Source organism: Hyla sarda, chromosome 2 (genome assembly GCF_029499605.1).
Source record: "Hyla sarda isolate aHylSar1 chromosome 2, aHylSar1.hap1, whole genome shotgun sequence".
In the NCBI taxonomy this organism is placed as follows: domain Eukaryota; kingdom Metazoa; phylum Chordata; class Amphibia; order Anura; family Hylidae; genus Hyla; species Hyla sarda.
In genome coordinates, this window is record NC_079190.1 from 335,789,327 (window position 1) to 335,805,823 (window position 16,497).

The window sequence follows — 16,497 nt, forward strand, 5'->3', positions numbered from 1 at the left end:
CTAAACAAGGTACGACCCTAACTATACTAGAGACACACTAGGTGCCCCCCGAACGTGAAACAAAACAGTAGAACACGGCCACTTACATGATGGTTCTTAGCATTCCAGCAGCCGCACACAGGCCTGCAGACCCAGGTTTATAGAGCCTGCAATCAGCCTCACCTGGTATGTGGGAGTGACCTCCCACCCGGCACTTGGTCACTCCAGGAAAAACCGACCCGGATTAAGCGGGTTGGATCCGCTATACTACAACTAGAATGTGCCAGTAACGTAGTATCACTGACACACATAACTTCGGTTTTCCTTCACCGAAACCCAGGCATTTCGGTGACACGTATCTGTCCACAAGCTGCCTAAAGCAGCATAGGAGAGCATCCTAGGAGAAATATACATTCCCTCAATAACTCTGCCTGTCACTGTCTCACAATATATATATATATATATATATATATATATATACATATATATATATATATAGAGAGAGAGAGAGAGAGAGAAAGAGAGAGAGAGAAATATAATTAATAATATCTCTATACAATGCCCATAGAGGTCACATACTGGAGCTCTGCAGGGTATAAACTTACTGTAAACCTTATACAAGTGATTTCAATACATTTAGATCCAGGAGACGTCATCTCTGACAAGAGTTGTTCACTTTTCTTTGGTGCCCGCTTAGTCACCCTACTTAAAGGGGTATTTCTGGAATTTTCTTTTTATTTGACTATGGTACAGGGAATTTAAAGTTAGTGTTGTTCATAATATAGTGTCTGCACCTGTGTTTCATGGTGATCTTGCAATATTTCTGTGTTTTTTGCCCGAATGCTTAACAGAGTACAAAATGACTGTAATCTCAGGTTTTCCCAGGTTGCAGTGCGACCCGAGACATTACATCACTAGTCAGGTGTTAAGAGGGAGCCTATCTTTGCTTCAATAGTTGGAGCGACCACTGGGTGGCTGGGAGATCATTCTGCAAGATTTGTAGTTTTGCAACAGCTTGAGGCACCCTAGTCAGAAAACACTGGTCTATTGCATGGAAAGAATCACAGGTGTGTTTCAGTGGGTGGAGTGGCTGATGCGTGGGAGGGAAAAAAGTGACCTCACACTTACAATTAAGGACTTGTTGATTGAGGGAACGAACTCCAACAGCAAAGCAACAGCACAAACCACTAAGCCACCATGGCGCCCATGCCTCAGAGATGCCCAGTGCCAGTGACACCCCTGTTTGTAGGTTAAGTTGATGCATTTATAAAGTAGGGAGTTAGAGCTGGGGTGATGTGACTTGCATTGAATGACTAGTTCAACATTGTAAGAGTGATATCGCTTAAAGGGATATCTTTTTCTTTTTTTTTTAAATCAACTGGTGCCAGAAAGTTAAACAGATTTGTAAATTCCTTCTATAAAAAAATCTTAATCCTTCCAGTGCTTATTAGCTGCTGAATACTACAGAGGAAATTCAAGATTTTTTAATAGAAGTAATTTACAAATCTGTCTAACTTTCTGGCACCAGTTGATTTAAAAAAAAAAAAAAAAGTTTTCCACCGGAGTACCCCTTTAAAACATACTCATGTCACACGAGCACTTACTCCAGAGACTCTGGAGCAACAGCTATGTGGATCGAAAGAAACCAGAGGGGTGCTTAGGTCTAGCAGGCCAAGAATACTCCTTTTAGGGCCTATTTTGGCTTTAGATTAAGCAAAGTTTTTTCATCTTAAATACAATTTGTATAGAAGGAATGGATAGGCACTGCATGGTAGAGGTTCAATCTCAGCAGGTAATGAGATCCGGGTGTGCATAAAAGTGTGGAGCTCATTCATACGTAGATAGTGGAGTATATGATCAAGACCAAGAGTATGTAGAAGTAGAACATAATAGCACTCACCAGCTTAGGCCAGCTCCCTCCCTGCATCGGGTAAAATACATTTGGGGAGATTTATCAAATGATTTAGACCTCTTCCTGTCTAAATTTGTTGTACAGAAAGTCGCAGTCTAAATATGTGTGACTTTTTTTTTTTTACTTTTGCTTTAGAGGATTTTTAGAGCAGTCTAAACGTCACATTAGCCGAAAGTACACTAAAATGTCAGACCATACTGAATCAGGTTTAAATACAGTCTAAAGCATAGATCCCGAAGTCCGTGCGCAGAATTTATCAAGAACCTTTATAAACTTTTGATAAATTTAGCGCACAATAGACCGGTCTAACACTCTGTAGGTTGGTCTATATTGATGTGGGAAATAGACAACTTTGATAAATATCCCCCATTGTCCTTATTGTTTGAATTCAATAAACAAGTTAAACTACAAATAGGACATACCCGTTGAGTGCTATTATGTTCATCCACTTCATACTCTTGTTTTTTATTATGAAGGACAAGCAGGAAACTCCTTGAGAGAGACATTCAGCCCTCCAGGATGTAGTCCTGAAAACATTTAAACTTTGTTCATAACTTATGTTCATAATTGTATTCCTTATTATAATAATTTTATACCTAAGGCATGTCTACCATATAAATGTAGGCTAAAAAATGGATTAAGATGTTTCATTGCCTTTGTTTAAGCCGGTACATTTAGCCAACAATAGCGGACTTCATTGGAGCTGCTCTGTTCATATATAGAGAGAATTGCTACAAGCCACATTGTAATCATTGATGCTATAAAAATACAAAAACAACACAGTAATGTATGTATATATTGATACCTATGTACTGTCAGTCAGAGGTGTAGCTTGTAGCTTCTGGGCCCTGATGCAAAATCTGCAACAGGTCCCCATATGCCAATTATAATACTGGTCTCTTATGGGGCAGATGTGCTTTGGGGCCCCTTTGGGCACCAGGGCCCCGGAGCGACTGCTACCTCTACAGCTACGCCCCTGCTGTCAGTTAAAAGAAAGTAAACATATCAACTGTATGTAAACTTCGCTCTATATATAGCAGCTAAATAGAATGACCTCCCTGTTTAACTGGAGATAGAGCTACAACAACTTCGTCAGTCATGTAAATATTCAGCAATTTTACAGCGTGGACTATGCCTTAGCCCAGGGCTGTGCACGGTTTACAGCTCTATGATCACATGTACTGTGTGGTAGCTGCTCACACATTATTCTCTGCTCCTCCCTTATGTTGTGGTAGAAGTGGAGCGAAGAATGTTGTAGTCCTGTCAATATAGGACATCCCCTTTACAAGAAGGGAGGGAGGAAAACTGTGTCAGACTGGGGAAAAGACCAGAAGAAGGAGAGGCCCAGCGGGGTTCTTAAAGGGAAGCAAACTGCTGCTATGACAGTTCCCATAATGTAAAAGGCAGACCAGCTGCACCCATCATTGTACTGCAAAGAATGAGTGACGTTGAGGCCGCTGGCAGCCACGATCTTGGATAACCTTTCTTGCTTGTAGAATTTCCTTATTCTCACTGGAAGTATCGAGAGAAGCTTTTGGTGAGTAACTCAGCATATACAGATACTAGATCACTCTTTGCTTACTTTATGAAAGAGAGTTTGTCCCTCTTAGTATTTCAACAGCATAGGCCATATTAATATTAATATTTTCTGTATCATATTGGATTGGGAGAAAGATGAAAAAAAGTCTAGATGACTCTCTCCTATTAGTACTAAAGTACGCCATTCTTTGCTATCAATAGCACCTAAAGAATCTCAGAGAAGATTTAACAGTATTAGTTTTGCAAGAATGAAGATAATAGATGAATTTCTCCTTTAAGGAATCACATTTAGGGAAGAAAGGCTAATGCTGTGTTTGGGTTATTATGATACAAATCGAAAGTTATGCAACTGCACATTTGTGTATTTTATTATATGTAGACAGTTTTAATATTATCACTTAGATTTTCATCTAACCATTCATGATCAGTCTTCTTAGACACTCAGATGTATAAATCAAGCTCCTGGGTTCAGGGACCAGATATGAGACCTACATAAGAAGATTTAAAGTGTACCTGTCGTCAACAAAAACGTTCTATATAATGTAGATTATACCATTATATGTATATTTGAAATATACATTAGTAAAAAAAATGTGTATATTTTTGGGTGAATAAATGCTGTCCCAGCAGCGATTGCATGTGGAGTCTAAATACCGGAAGTGAGGGCAGGATAAGCAGGGCTCTGTGCAGGCTGATGGCTTGTCAATCATCCTGAAGTATGAGTGTGTCACAGAGCCTTAGTGTTCAGAGCCCTGCTTGTCCTCAGTGTACAGAGCCCTGCTTGTCCTCAGTGCACAGAGCCCCGCTTGTCCTCAGTGCGCAGAGCCCTACTTGTCCTCAGTGTGCAGAGCCCTGCTTGTCCTCAGTGTGCAGAGCCCTGCTTGTTCTCAGTGTGCAGATCCCTGCTTGTCCTAAGTGTGCAGAGCCCTGCTTGTCCTCAGTGTGCAGAGCCCTGCTTGTCTTCAGTGTGCAAAGCCCTGCTTGTCCTCAGTGTGCAGAGCCCTGCTTGTCCTCAGGGTGCAGAGCCCTGCTTGTCCTCAGTGTGCAGAGCCCTGCTTGTCCTCAGTGTACAGAGCCCTGCTTGTCCTCAGTGTACAGAGCCCTGCTTGTCCTCAGTGTACAGAACCCTGCTTGTCCTCAGTGTACAGAGCCCTGCTTGTCCTCAGTGTACAGAGCCCTGCTTGCCCTCAGTGTACATATCCCTGCTTGTCCTCAGTGTACAGAGCCATGCTTGTCCTCAGTGCACAGAGCCCTGCTTGTCCTCAGTGCACAGAGCCCTGCTTGTCCTCAGTGTACAAAGCCCTGCTTGTCCTCAGTGTACGGAGCCCTGCTTGTCCTCAGTGTACAGAGCCCTGCTTGTCCTCAGTGTACGGAGCCCTGCTTGTCCTCACTGCACAGAGCCCTGCTTGTCCTCACTGCACAGAGCCCTGCTTGTCCTCAGTGTACAGAGCCCTGCTTGCCCACAGTGTACAGAGCCCTGCTTGTCCTCAGTGTACAGAGCCCTGCTTGCCCACAGTGTACAGAGCCCTGCTTGTCCTCAGTGTACAGAGCCCTGCTTGTCCTCAGTGTGCAGAGCCCTGCTTGTCCTCAGTGTACAGAGCCCTGCTTGTCCTCAGTGTACAGAGCCCTGCTTGTCCTCAGTGTACAGAGCCCTGCTTGTCCTCAGTGTACAGAGCCCTGCTTGTCCTCAGTGTACAGAGCCCTGCTTGCCCTCAGTGTACATATCCCTGCTTGTCCTCAGTGTACAGAGCCCTGCTTGTCCTCAGTGTACAGAGCCCTGCTTGTCCTCAGTGTACAGAGCCCTGCTTGTCCTCAGTGTACAGAGCCCTGCTTGTCCTCAGTGTACAGAGCCCTGCTTGCCCTCAGTGTACATATCCCTGCTTGTCCTCAGTGTACAGAGCCATGCTTGTCCTCAGTGCACAGAGCCCTGCTTGTCCTCAGTGCACAGAGCCCTGCTTGTCCTCAGTGTACAAAGCCCTGCTTGTCCTCAGTGTACGGAGCCCTGCTTGTCCTCAGTGTACAGAGCCCTGCTTGTCCTCAGTGTACGGAGCCCTGCTTGTCCTCAGTGTACGGAGCCCTGCTTGTCCTCAGTGTACGGAGCACTGCTTGTCCTCACTGCACGGAGCCCTGCTTGTCCTCACTGCACAGAGCCCTGCTTGTCCTCACTGCACAGAGCCCTGCTTGTCCTCAGTGTACGGAGCCCTGCTTGTCCTCACTGCACGGAGCCATGCTTGTCCTCACTGCACAGAGACCTGCTTGTCCTCAGTGCACAGAGCCCTGCTTGTCCTCAGTGTACAGAGCCCTGCTTGCCCACAGTGTACAGAGCCCTGCTTGCCCTCAGTGTACAGAGCCCTGCTTGTCCTCAGTGTACAGAGCCCTGCTTGTCCTCAGTGTGCAGAGCCCTGCTTGTCCTCAGTGTGCAGGGCCCTGCTTATCCTCAGTGTACAGAGCCCTGCTTGTCCACAGTGTACAGAGCCCTGCTTGTCCTCAGTGTACAGAGCCCTGCTTGTCCTCAGTGTACAGAGCCCTGCTTGTCCTCAGTATACAGAGCCCTGCTTGCCCTCAGTGTACATATCCCTGCTTGTCCTCAGTGTACATATCCCTGCTTGTCCTCAGTGTACATATCCCTGCTTGTCTTCAGTGTACAAAGCCCTGCTTGTCCTCAATGTAAAGAGCCCTGCTTGTCCTCAGTGTACAGAGCCCTGCTTGTCCTCAGTGTACAGAGCCCTGCTTGTCCACCCTCACTTCCTGTATTTGGACTCCTCACAAAGACACCCAGACAATAGCTGTATGGACAAAAATATACCAATTTTTTAACAAATGTATATTACAAATATACATATAATGGTATTATTTACATTATATAAAAAGTTTTTGTTGATGACAGGTGCACTTTAATACTCCGCTCTTCAAAAGAACATAAAATATCAACTCAAGGGCACTATTCAAAAATACTTCACCTAATTATCATAACCAATATTCTAATTTATCAAAATATAGTTTATTTAGCCGTTTCATGTTACATACATAACCAATAAAACAAATAAACACCAAAGACAGATTAATTAAGGACATGCAATGTACATGTACATCACAAGTCCAATGGACTTTAAAGCAAAATCAGGAGCTGAGATTACTTCAAAGTCTATGAGAAATAATAATAATTTTATTTCTATAGCGCAAACAGATTTCGCAGCACTTTACAATCTTGGGTTACAAATAAAGACAAGTATCAGACATTACAATATTACACACTAAATATTCAAACAGGAGGAGTGAGGGCCCTGCTCACGAGAGCTTACAGACTACAAGGAATGAGGTTGAGAGAAAAGGCATAAAGTGCTTTATTGATAAAATTGTCCAGACATATTTCATAAATAGGTATGGTTGCATAAAGGAGGGTGAACCAGTCACTAGCCAATCTCCGAATGTCTAATGTGCATATGGATGGCCCAATATGGAGCTTTTGATATCTCCAAGACCCTAAGACTTAAAAGGGGCAAAGTGGTAGTAGTTGAGGCCAATTAGGGAATTTTATAGGCCTACCTAAAGACATCTTCAGGGCACGTGTAACAACATCGGATGTAAATGCGTCATGGTGCGGTGGGTCTTAACGCACCATGACGTACATTTACGTCATGTACATGACTGTGAGCACCGGACCGGTGCTCGCATCATGCACGCAGGTCCTGGCTGCTGTCAGCAGGCAGGGAACCGCCGGTAATGGCGGACATCAGCAATGTCCGCCATTAACCCCTCAGATGCTGTGATCAAGACAGATCACGCCATATGCGGCAGTGCTGCCACAGGCATCCGATCATCTATAATGGTGGCCAGCGGTCCCCAGACCAGAGCAGAAGATCGCCGATAACATTGATCAGTGCTATGCCTATGCATAGCACTGAACAGCATTAGCAATCAAATGATTGTAATAAAAAAGTCCCCTATGGGGACATAAAAAGTGTAAAAAAAAAAAAGTAAAAAAAATGTGAAAAATCCCCTCCCCCCAATAAAAATTTTATCCCCAAAAACCCTAAAAAAAATAATTTATACGTCAAAATTGCTGCTTTTTTGTCCCATTGTATTCCCCAAAAATTCGTAATAAGTGATAAAAAAATAAAATATAAGCAAAAGTGTTACCAATAAAGACTGCAGATCATGGCACAAAAAATTAGCCCTCATACCTCCCCGTATTCATAAAAATAAGAAAATTATAGGTGGTCAAAAGAGGGCAGTTTTAAACATACTAATTTTGTTTAAATAGTTTGCGATTTTTTAAAAGCGATACAATTATAGAAAAGCATATAACATTGGTATCATTGTAATCATATTGACCCACAGAATAAAGAAAACATGTCATTTTTTACCATAAAGTGTACAGCGTGAAAACAAAACATTCCAAAATAATATTATTTTGGTTGCGCTGTACATTTTATGGTAAAATTAGTGATGGCATTACAAAGTAAAATTGGTCACGCAAATAACAAGCCCTTATATGGGTCTGTGGATGAAAATATAAAAGAGTTGTGATTTTTAGAAGGCGAGGAGGAAAAAACGAAAATGCAAAAATAAAAATGGCCTGGTTCTTAAAGGGGTACTCTGCTGCAAACTGTTCGGAACGCTGGAGCCGGTGCCGGGAGCTCGTGACATCACAGCCCCGCCCCCTCATGACATCATGCCCCGCCCCCTCAATGCGAGTCTATGGGACTTGCATTGAGGGGGCGGGGTGTGACATCATGAGGGGTGGGGCTATGATGTCACAAGCTCCCGGCGCCGGCTCCAGCATTTGGAACAGTTTGTTTCCGACGCTGAGCAGCGGAGAACCCCTTTAAGGCCAAAATGGGCTTGGTCCTTAAGGGGTTAAAATTGTGGATGTTGGGGTTAAGTCTTAGGATTTGGGGTATGGCATTTCTGAGAAATGGCTGCCATTAGTTCATAGTTGATCGCTGAGATAGCTCAGGGGGCTGACTGGAACCACCTTGGCAAAATCGTGGGGTGTCAATCAGCTAAGATGACTGACAGAGGGTTCCTACCTGCCTGTGTTCTGTCCGATTAGTGCTCCAAGTATAAAAAATATACATATATGTGGAGATTTATCAAAACCTATGCAAAGGAAAAGTTGCCCATAGCAACCAATCAGATAGCTTCTTTCCTTTTAAAAAGTAAAGAAGCGATCTGATTGGTTGCTATGAGCAACTGGTCAAATTTTCCCCTGGACAGGTTTTGATAAATCGCCCCCCTACCCCCCCCACCCCACAATAGGCCCTGATTTACTAAGAGTGGAGTGTAGGTTTTTGTTTTGTTTTTCTTTGTGGGTTTTAATTCCCTACAATTTCTTTCCCACGGTATTTACTAAGGTTTCCTTACATTTTCCACCTTCCCTACATTTTGCTTTTTTTACACATGCTCTGATCTGTCAGATTTTCCACCACATTTTTTGTGGAAACCTTAGTAAATATGTTGGGTTTTTGTGAAAATATCGGGAACACGCCCCTTTTCAGTGACCACACCCCCATGCTCCCTTTTCGGGTTTTCTTAGTAAAATGGAGAGTTAGTCAGGTTAGTCAGGTTTTTTTAATTCTAACATGTCAGGTTTGCAATAGTAAATGAGGGCCATAATGTTATTATTCACATTTTATAAAAAGTTGTTGCAAATGACAGTGCCCATTTAAGAAACTGAAATGTTGGGGAAATGTGACTTTCATTTTTGCAGTTTATAGCAGAATCTCAATTTAACCATTCAAAAATGATATAATATTAATATTATAATATTAAGTTAACACTTATGTATCTGTTTTTTATCTTTTAAGCTCATGCATTCTGACCAGAAAGTGGATCTGAAAATTAATATTATCGGCCCTATGGGGTAAGATCAAGAGAAGTATATTTACTGAAAACTTCTTTATGCATTTCATTGTTATGACCAAACTGCACAAAATGAGAAAATATGTTAAAAGCTTTTTCTAAGGCTTTGGGACAAGCAGGGGGAAAAAAATCTAAAAGCAGTAATAAAATAATAACCATACTTTACTTGTTAAATCCCATGTCCCTCATGCTCCAGCCCTGTTAGCCTTTGCTTTGCTACAACTATGTAGTTCTGTACATTCACATGAATGCTGCAGCCAAACAGTGGCCTTAGTAGTCATGTCTGTTAGATACTAGCATCACTGCTGAAGCCAGGGGTTGGTTGCAGTTGGTTGCAGTGGTCACATGTGTAGTATGTACAGTTACGTTTTTTGTCCCTAAGTTGTATTGTAGAGATACAGACTGTCGTTGCAGTGTGTATCTCTAAGGCTGGGTTCACACTACGATTTGAACTACGGTTCCCGTATACGGCTGGGAGGAGGGGTGGGTGGGGCTTAATCGCGGCGCCCACACTCAGCCGTATTCGGGAACCGTAGTTAATGTATGTCTATAAGCCGACCAGAGGCTGCGGTTCACTCCGGTCGGCTCATAGACATACATTAACTACGGTTCCCGAAAACGACTGAGTGCGGGCACTGCGATTAAGTCCCAGCCGTATACGGGAACCGTAGTTCAAATCGTTGTGTGAACCCAGCCTTAGAGATACAGACTGCAACGACAGTCTGTATCTCTACAATACAACTTAGGGACAAAAAACTTAACTGTTTTTAACATTAGGTAACAGGTCTTCTTTAAAATGGTTGTCCATGAGTGCTAATGCTCTGGCCCCTCCAGTACATACTATACATGTGACTACTGCAACCAACCCCTGGCTTTAGCAGTGATGCTAGTATCTACTAGACATGACTACTAAGGCCACTGATTGGCTGCAGCATTCGCATGTGAATGTACAGAACTTCATAGTTGTAGCAAAGCAAAGGCTAACAGGGCTGAAGCGTGAGGGACATGGGATTCAACAAGTAAAGTATGGTTATTATTTTATTACTGCTTTTAGATTTTTTTTCCCCCTGCTGTCGACCACGTTTTTGCCTGCGGTCGGGAAACCGCATACGGCTGAAAAAACAGCCGACCGGAGGCTGTGGTTCACTCCAGTCGGCTAATATTAACTACGGTTCCCGAATACGCCTGAGTGCGGGTGCCGCGATTAAGCCCCGCCCACCCATCCTCCCAGCCGTATACGGGAACCGTAGTTCAAATCATAGTGTGAACCCAGCCTTAGGCTGCTTGCACACTATGAAATTTTTCTGTTTTAAAAGCCGTTATAATGTTCCGTTATGAAAGCCCTTAAAAACGGCCATTAAACGGTTGTTACAAAATCCCATATGGCCGTTAAAAAATCTCATTATAGTCTATGGGATTTTTACATTATCCGTTTTAACCCGCCATAGCCTGTTATTATATCATATCCGTTTTTTCTCCCGTCACAAATAGTGCCATTATTAATAATGGGCTATGACGGGTTAAAACGGATAATGTAAAAATCCCAGAGACTTTAATGGGATTTTGTAACAGCCATATGGGATTTTGCAACGGCCGTTTTTAAGGGTTTTCATTATGGAACATGATAAACTCTTTAAAACTGAAGAACTTTATAGTGGGAAAGCAGCCTAACACTTCTTATGTTTACTTAACGGCCATGCACCGGTGGACGCCGCCATTTTTTTAAATTTTCTCTTCTTCTGGCAATGTGTGTGAGGTCACAGAAGAAGAAGAGTGCGGAGGTGCCGGTGATCTGATTGTTCTGGTTATTCAATCAGATCACGCATCTGGGTGCTTGCTAGCGGCTTGTCTAGAGATACAGTGCGATCTCGCTGGATAACACAAGATCATTCAGTATCTCCATGCAGTGGGCATTGTAGGAATGTATTGCTGCAGGAGAAGCCGGGAACATTTGGCTGGGTGTCCGTGCGTTGACTCTTCTCGAAAGTGTCATTGCGATACTATGGTATGTAGCGGCATTACTAAGGAAAAATGTCTACATTTAATACTATAAAATGAAACAAAAAAATAAATGTGGGCCTAGGTGATTGGTTCTCTTCAAAACAACTCTGAACCCTACTCCAAAACTACAGTAATATGTAAATAGTTCAAAAGACACTTAACCAAAAAATATTTTACCAACAAAAGGGTACTAAATGAAATGGTGATTTTATGTCTACAGAACTGGAAAAACCTCCCTTCTGAACCAATATGTACATAATTTTTTCCAAAATGACTACCGGAACACATTGGGAGCACACATACTTACAAAAACCATCCAGCTGGAAAATAAGACCATAAAGATGCAGGTTAGTTATGAAAAAAAAAATTGCCACTATAACATGTTTTATTGCTTTGGCTAATGTTTTGGTTAAATAAGAAAGTATTTTCTATGGTAGGCCCACTGAACCCTCACCTGATACTGCCCAGCATTCCTTGCTTTGCCAATGTTTGAACAGATTGTGCTCTGATTTTCTTCTGGGCAGTGTAATCTTTACACTGGGTACTGTACAATAATCTTATGTATCTAATAGTCCCTTTGCACTATAGGAGCTCAGGATGAAAGTTGTCAAATGTTATAATGTGTTATAACTGTCATAAAAAAAACTTTGCTCATGTAATGCAGACATTTCAAAATATTTTTTTCTGGATTCTGGACCTGTGTTGAGACTGTGGTTTCCCAGCACCAAAGGCTGTTCTCTGGGCTAAAGATTGCCTCAGGCATCCCTGCTGTCTATGTGTTGGGCCCACTGCTCCATTGCCTGACCTGTTATAATGTGATATATTGCGATGTTATGCTATATACTAATTTGTGCACTGTACCTTTAAGGGATTGTGGAAGAGTGACCAGGTGACCCTGACACCCCAAACCCAGCCCTTATGTAGTGTAGGGGTTAAGGAGCTGTTCATTTAGGGTCTTGAACTGTTCAGTTGGAGTTCAATTCTAGTCAGAGTTGCAGTCGAGAGGATAGTGTGCTCCAGCTAGTAAGGCTCGATTCACACCACGTTTTTGCAATACAGTTCCCGTATCAGGTTTTTGATTTAAAAAAAAAACAGATTCCTCAAAACCTGACTAAACTGTATCAAAACATGTGTACAAATTTTAAACTCTTAAGGACGCAGGATGTACCTGTACGCCCTGCGCCTGGTCCCGGTGTTTAAAACAGGGTCATGAGCAAACGGCAGGTGTCACATATGAGCTGCCACTGGTTGACATTGAAGTTACACAGAGGAGTCCTCCTATCGGCTTGAATCATCAAGAAATCGGTGATGGCTTTTCTCTGTTCGTATAGTTGGTCCAACATATGGAAGGTGGAATTCCAACATGTGGAAACGTTGCAAATCAGTCTATGACACCGCCGTGCCCTACACACATGGTATGCTGGAGTGGCAGTGAGACTTGTCTGTGCAGTGGAGGCTGAGGACACAGTGGTGGATGAGGAGGAGGAGTCGCACACTGTTGCAGGACCAACGGCCTGAGAGCGCGGAGGCGGAAGTGACGTGACCTGTCCAAGTTGCTGTTATGGCTGTGCAGGAACCACATTCAGTGGTTCCATAAAGGACATGGCCGTAGTTACAGCTCCACACATCGGTGCTGCCTTGCACTTTGGTAGAGTGGGGTGGTGGGTGTTAATACCAGTACCCGGCGACGAAAGTGGGTGTAAGAAGGAGAACTTAGCATCAGATGTGTGGTATCAGGCATGTGGTAGGATCAGAATAGTAGTTGAGACAGGTAGGCAGAAGAAAATGGTCTCTTTTGGCAGTGTTGGTGTGCACAAGTAAGTGATACATTTTTTTGAAATCTAACAAAAGGAAAGTTGTACAAAAAACACAATGCGCCACCTACACCACCAAGTATTGATGCGATGCAAAGACCTTTAAAAGGTGAAAGGGAACATGTATGGCCCATTATAAAAACTTCCCCTGTAAGGCCCTATTCTCGAACTCTTAATTCCTTTCTTGGCAAGTGTTACTCGCCCAAAAAAGGGCAGCCCACACAGGAAACTCCCTATTTCCAACTAAAAACCCTGGGAAATGGCAGTGTTTTTGGGTGGAAAAAGGGAGACATTCCTGTGTGGTGCTGCCCTTTTTAGGGCGAATAACACTTTCCAAGAAGGGAATTAATAGTGCGAGAGTAGGGCCTTACAGGGGAAGTTTTTACTCCCACCTGTTACAATGTACCATACGTTGTTCCACCTTTTAGAGGTCTTTGCATCGCATCAATACTTGGTGGTGTAGGTGGCACATGGTGTTTTTTGCACACCTTTCCTTTTGTTAGATTTAAAAAAAAAATTATTGGGGTCCATATTTTATCCAAAGAAAAGTTACGTTTTAGCTAATGCATATCCTCAATACTTCCTTGTGGTCTAATGCGGAGGAATTTCTGTATCTGGGGACCAGCACCTTAATTATATTTTGCAGTATCCATGGCAGCACAAGAGAAAGGTTGGAGGTGGTAACATCAGCATGAGGAGACCGTATAGCAGCACAATGACAGAGCCTGGAGGTGGCAGCATCAGCATGAGGAGATCATATAGCAGCACAATGAGAGAGCCTGGAGGTGGCAGCATCAGCATGAGGAGACCATATGGAGGCACAATGACAGAGCCTGGAGGTGGCAACATCAGCATGAGGATACCATATGACAGCACAATGAGAGAGCCTGGAGGCGGAAGCATCAACATGAGGAGACCATATGGCTGCACAAAGACAGAGCCTGGAGGTGGCAGCAGCAGCATGAGGGCCATGTCAACTGAGGGTTGAGTCTGAGGAACCCACCGAATGTTGACTGGGGGCAGGGACGGCGTTAGGGCGGGGCAATCCAGGCAATTGCCTACGGCCCCCAGGGGGCCCCCTGCTGGATGCTCAGTAGTGGATCAGCAGCCTGTGGCAGCCCAGCCACGGCAACTTTAAAACAGTGACCAGCGTAGGGGCGTAGGAACAGGGAGGGACACATCCCCCCAGAAAATCATGCGGGGGGACAGATAATTGAGGAATCCCTCCCAGTTCTGCCCGCAGACTTTATCGAATTAAATGCTCCCTTTGTCCATTTAACCCAGGGAACATCCATTGCCGGTCACGCAACACTAGTGATTTGCAGAGCCTGTTTGAACTGCACGCACACAGTTCAAAGACGGCCGTGATCGGGTGCGCCGGGCCGCTGTCTGCGGGGCCGCTCAACTACCCCGGGGGCAGACTTCAAATACGGCCCCTGGTCCCCCGCACAAGGCCCCCTTTTCAGATCGCGCTAAAGGGGCCTCGCTGCTGGCCCAGGCATTTACAAAAGTGAGCCGGGGCAGGATCACTGCAACTTTTAGGGCAGAGGACGTCCGTGCGACTCGTTCCTGCCCCGGCTTCTCCGCTCTCAGCAGGAGGAAGAATGTGGAGCTCTGCGTGCTGCAGCCTGCCTCCAGCATAAGGTGAGAGGGCAGAGAGGTGGTGTCTGGGGGGAGGGAGGAGAAGAGGCACAAAAGGTAAAAGAAGAAGAATGATGGGGGAAAAGGGCAGAAGGGGCACAAAAGTTAAATGAAGGATGACTGGGGGAGGGAGGGGAAGGTTGCAGAGGAGTCTGGGGAAGGGGAAGAAGGGTGCAGAGGGGTCTGGGGGAGAAGAAGAAAGGTGCAGAGGGGTTTGGGGGAGGGGAAGAAGAGTGCAGAGGGTCTGGGGGAGGGGAAGAAGGGTGCAGAGGGTCTGGGGGAGGGGAAGAAGGGTGCAGAGGGGTCTGGGGGAGGCGAAGAAGAGTGCAGAGGTGTCTGGGGGAGGGAAAGAAGAGTGTAGAGGGGTCTGGGGGAGGGCAAGAAGAGTGCAGAGGGGTCTGGGGGAGGGGAAGAAGGGTGCAGAGGGGTCTGGGGGAGGGGAAGAAGAGTGCAGAGGGGTCTTGGGGAGGGGAAGAAGAGTGCAGAGGGGTCTGAGGGAGGGGAAGAAGGGTGCAGAGGGGTCTGGGGGAGGGGAAGAAGGGTGCAGAGGGGTCTGGGGGAGGGGAAGAAGGGTGCAGAGGGGTCTGGGGGAGGGGAAGAAGGGTGCAGAGTGGTCTGGGGGAGGGGAAGAAGGGTGCAGAGGGGTCTGGGGGAGGGGAAGAAGAGTGCAGAGGGGTCTGGGGGAGATGAAGAAGGGTGCAGAGGGGTCTGGGGGAGATGAAGAAGGGTGCTCGGCAGGCTCAAGTAATGCGGGGGGTCTTGTGGGCTGTGTGGATAATATGACAAGTGTCGCCTCATGCGGCTCCTCTGCGCGGCGTCAGGGACGTCACTTATAATTTCCTGCAGTGCTGTCTGCTTAAGTTTAGCAGTCCGGCCGCGGCTGCAGGAAATAATAAGTGATGTCCCTGTCGCCTTGCAGAGGAGCCGCAGGAGGCGACACTAGTCATATTATCCACACAGCGCACAAGACCCCCCCGCATTACCTGAGCCTGCCGGGTGCGGCCAGGTAAGGAAATATGAAAAATCAGGAGGAGAGGGGGGACCTAATGTGGGGGAACTATACTGTCAACCTAATGTGGGGGATCTATACTGCCAACCTAATGTGGGGAAACTATACTGCCAACCTAATGTGGGGGAACTATACTGCACCTAATGTGGGGGAACTATACTGCCAACCTAATGTGGGGGAACTATACTGCACCTAATGTGGGGGAACTATACTGCACCTAATGTGAGGGAACTATACTGCCAACCTAATGTGGGGGAACTATACTGCCAACCTAATGTGGGGGAACTATACAGCACCCAATGTGGGGGAACTATACTGCACCTAATGTGGGGGAGCTATACTGCCAACCTAATGTGGGGGAACTATACTGCCAACCTAATGTGGGGGAACTATACTGCCCCTAATGTGGGGGAACTATACTGCACCTAATGTGGGGGAGCTATACTGCCAACGTAATGTGGGGGAACCATACTGCACCTAATGTGGGGGAGCTATACTGCCAACCTAATATGGGGGAACTATACTGCACCTAATGTGGGGAAACTATACTGCACCTAATGTGGGGGAGCTATACTGCCAACCTAATGTGGGGGAACTATACTGCACCTAATTTGGGGGAACTATACTGCACCTAATGTGGGGGAACTATACTGCCAACCTAATGTGGTGGAACTATACTGCACCTAATGTGGGGGAACTATACTGCACCTAATGTGGGGGAACTATACTGCCAACCT

General features: G+C 45.2%; 1 protein-coding gene across 2 annotated transcripts in view; it reads left to right on the forward strand.

Annotated features, from left to right (window-relative positions):
- Positions 1–3,051: 3,051 nt before the first annotated feature.
- The window catches only part of RAB7B (RAB7B, member RAS oncogene family), a 78,535-nt gene continuing 65,089 nt past the window's right edge, over positions 3,052–16,497 (forward strand). The window contains exons 1-3 of one of the 2 annotated variants that reach the window (XM_056558021.1): positions 3,052–3,428; positions 9,241–9,296; positions 11,517–11,643. In XM_056558021.1, the coding sequence (XP_056413996.1) occupies positions 9,244–9,296; positions 11,517–11,643 (180 nt within the window). In that variant the 5' untranslated portion in view covers positions 3,052–3,428; positions 9,241–9,243. The remainder of the gene's footprint in view (positions 3,429–9,240; positions 9,297–11,516; positions 11,644–16,497) is intronic. The other variant, XM_056558022.1, reaches the window with a different exon arrangement.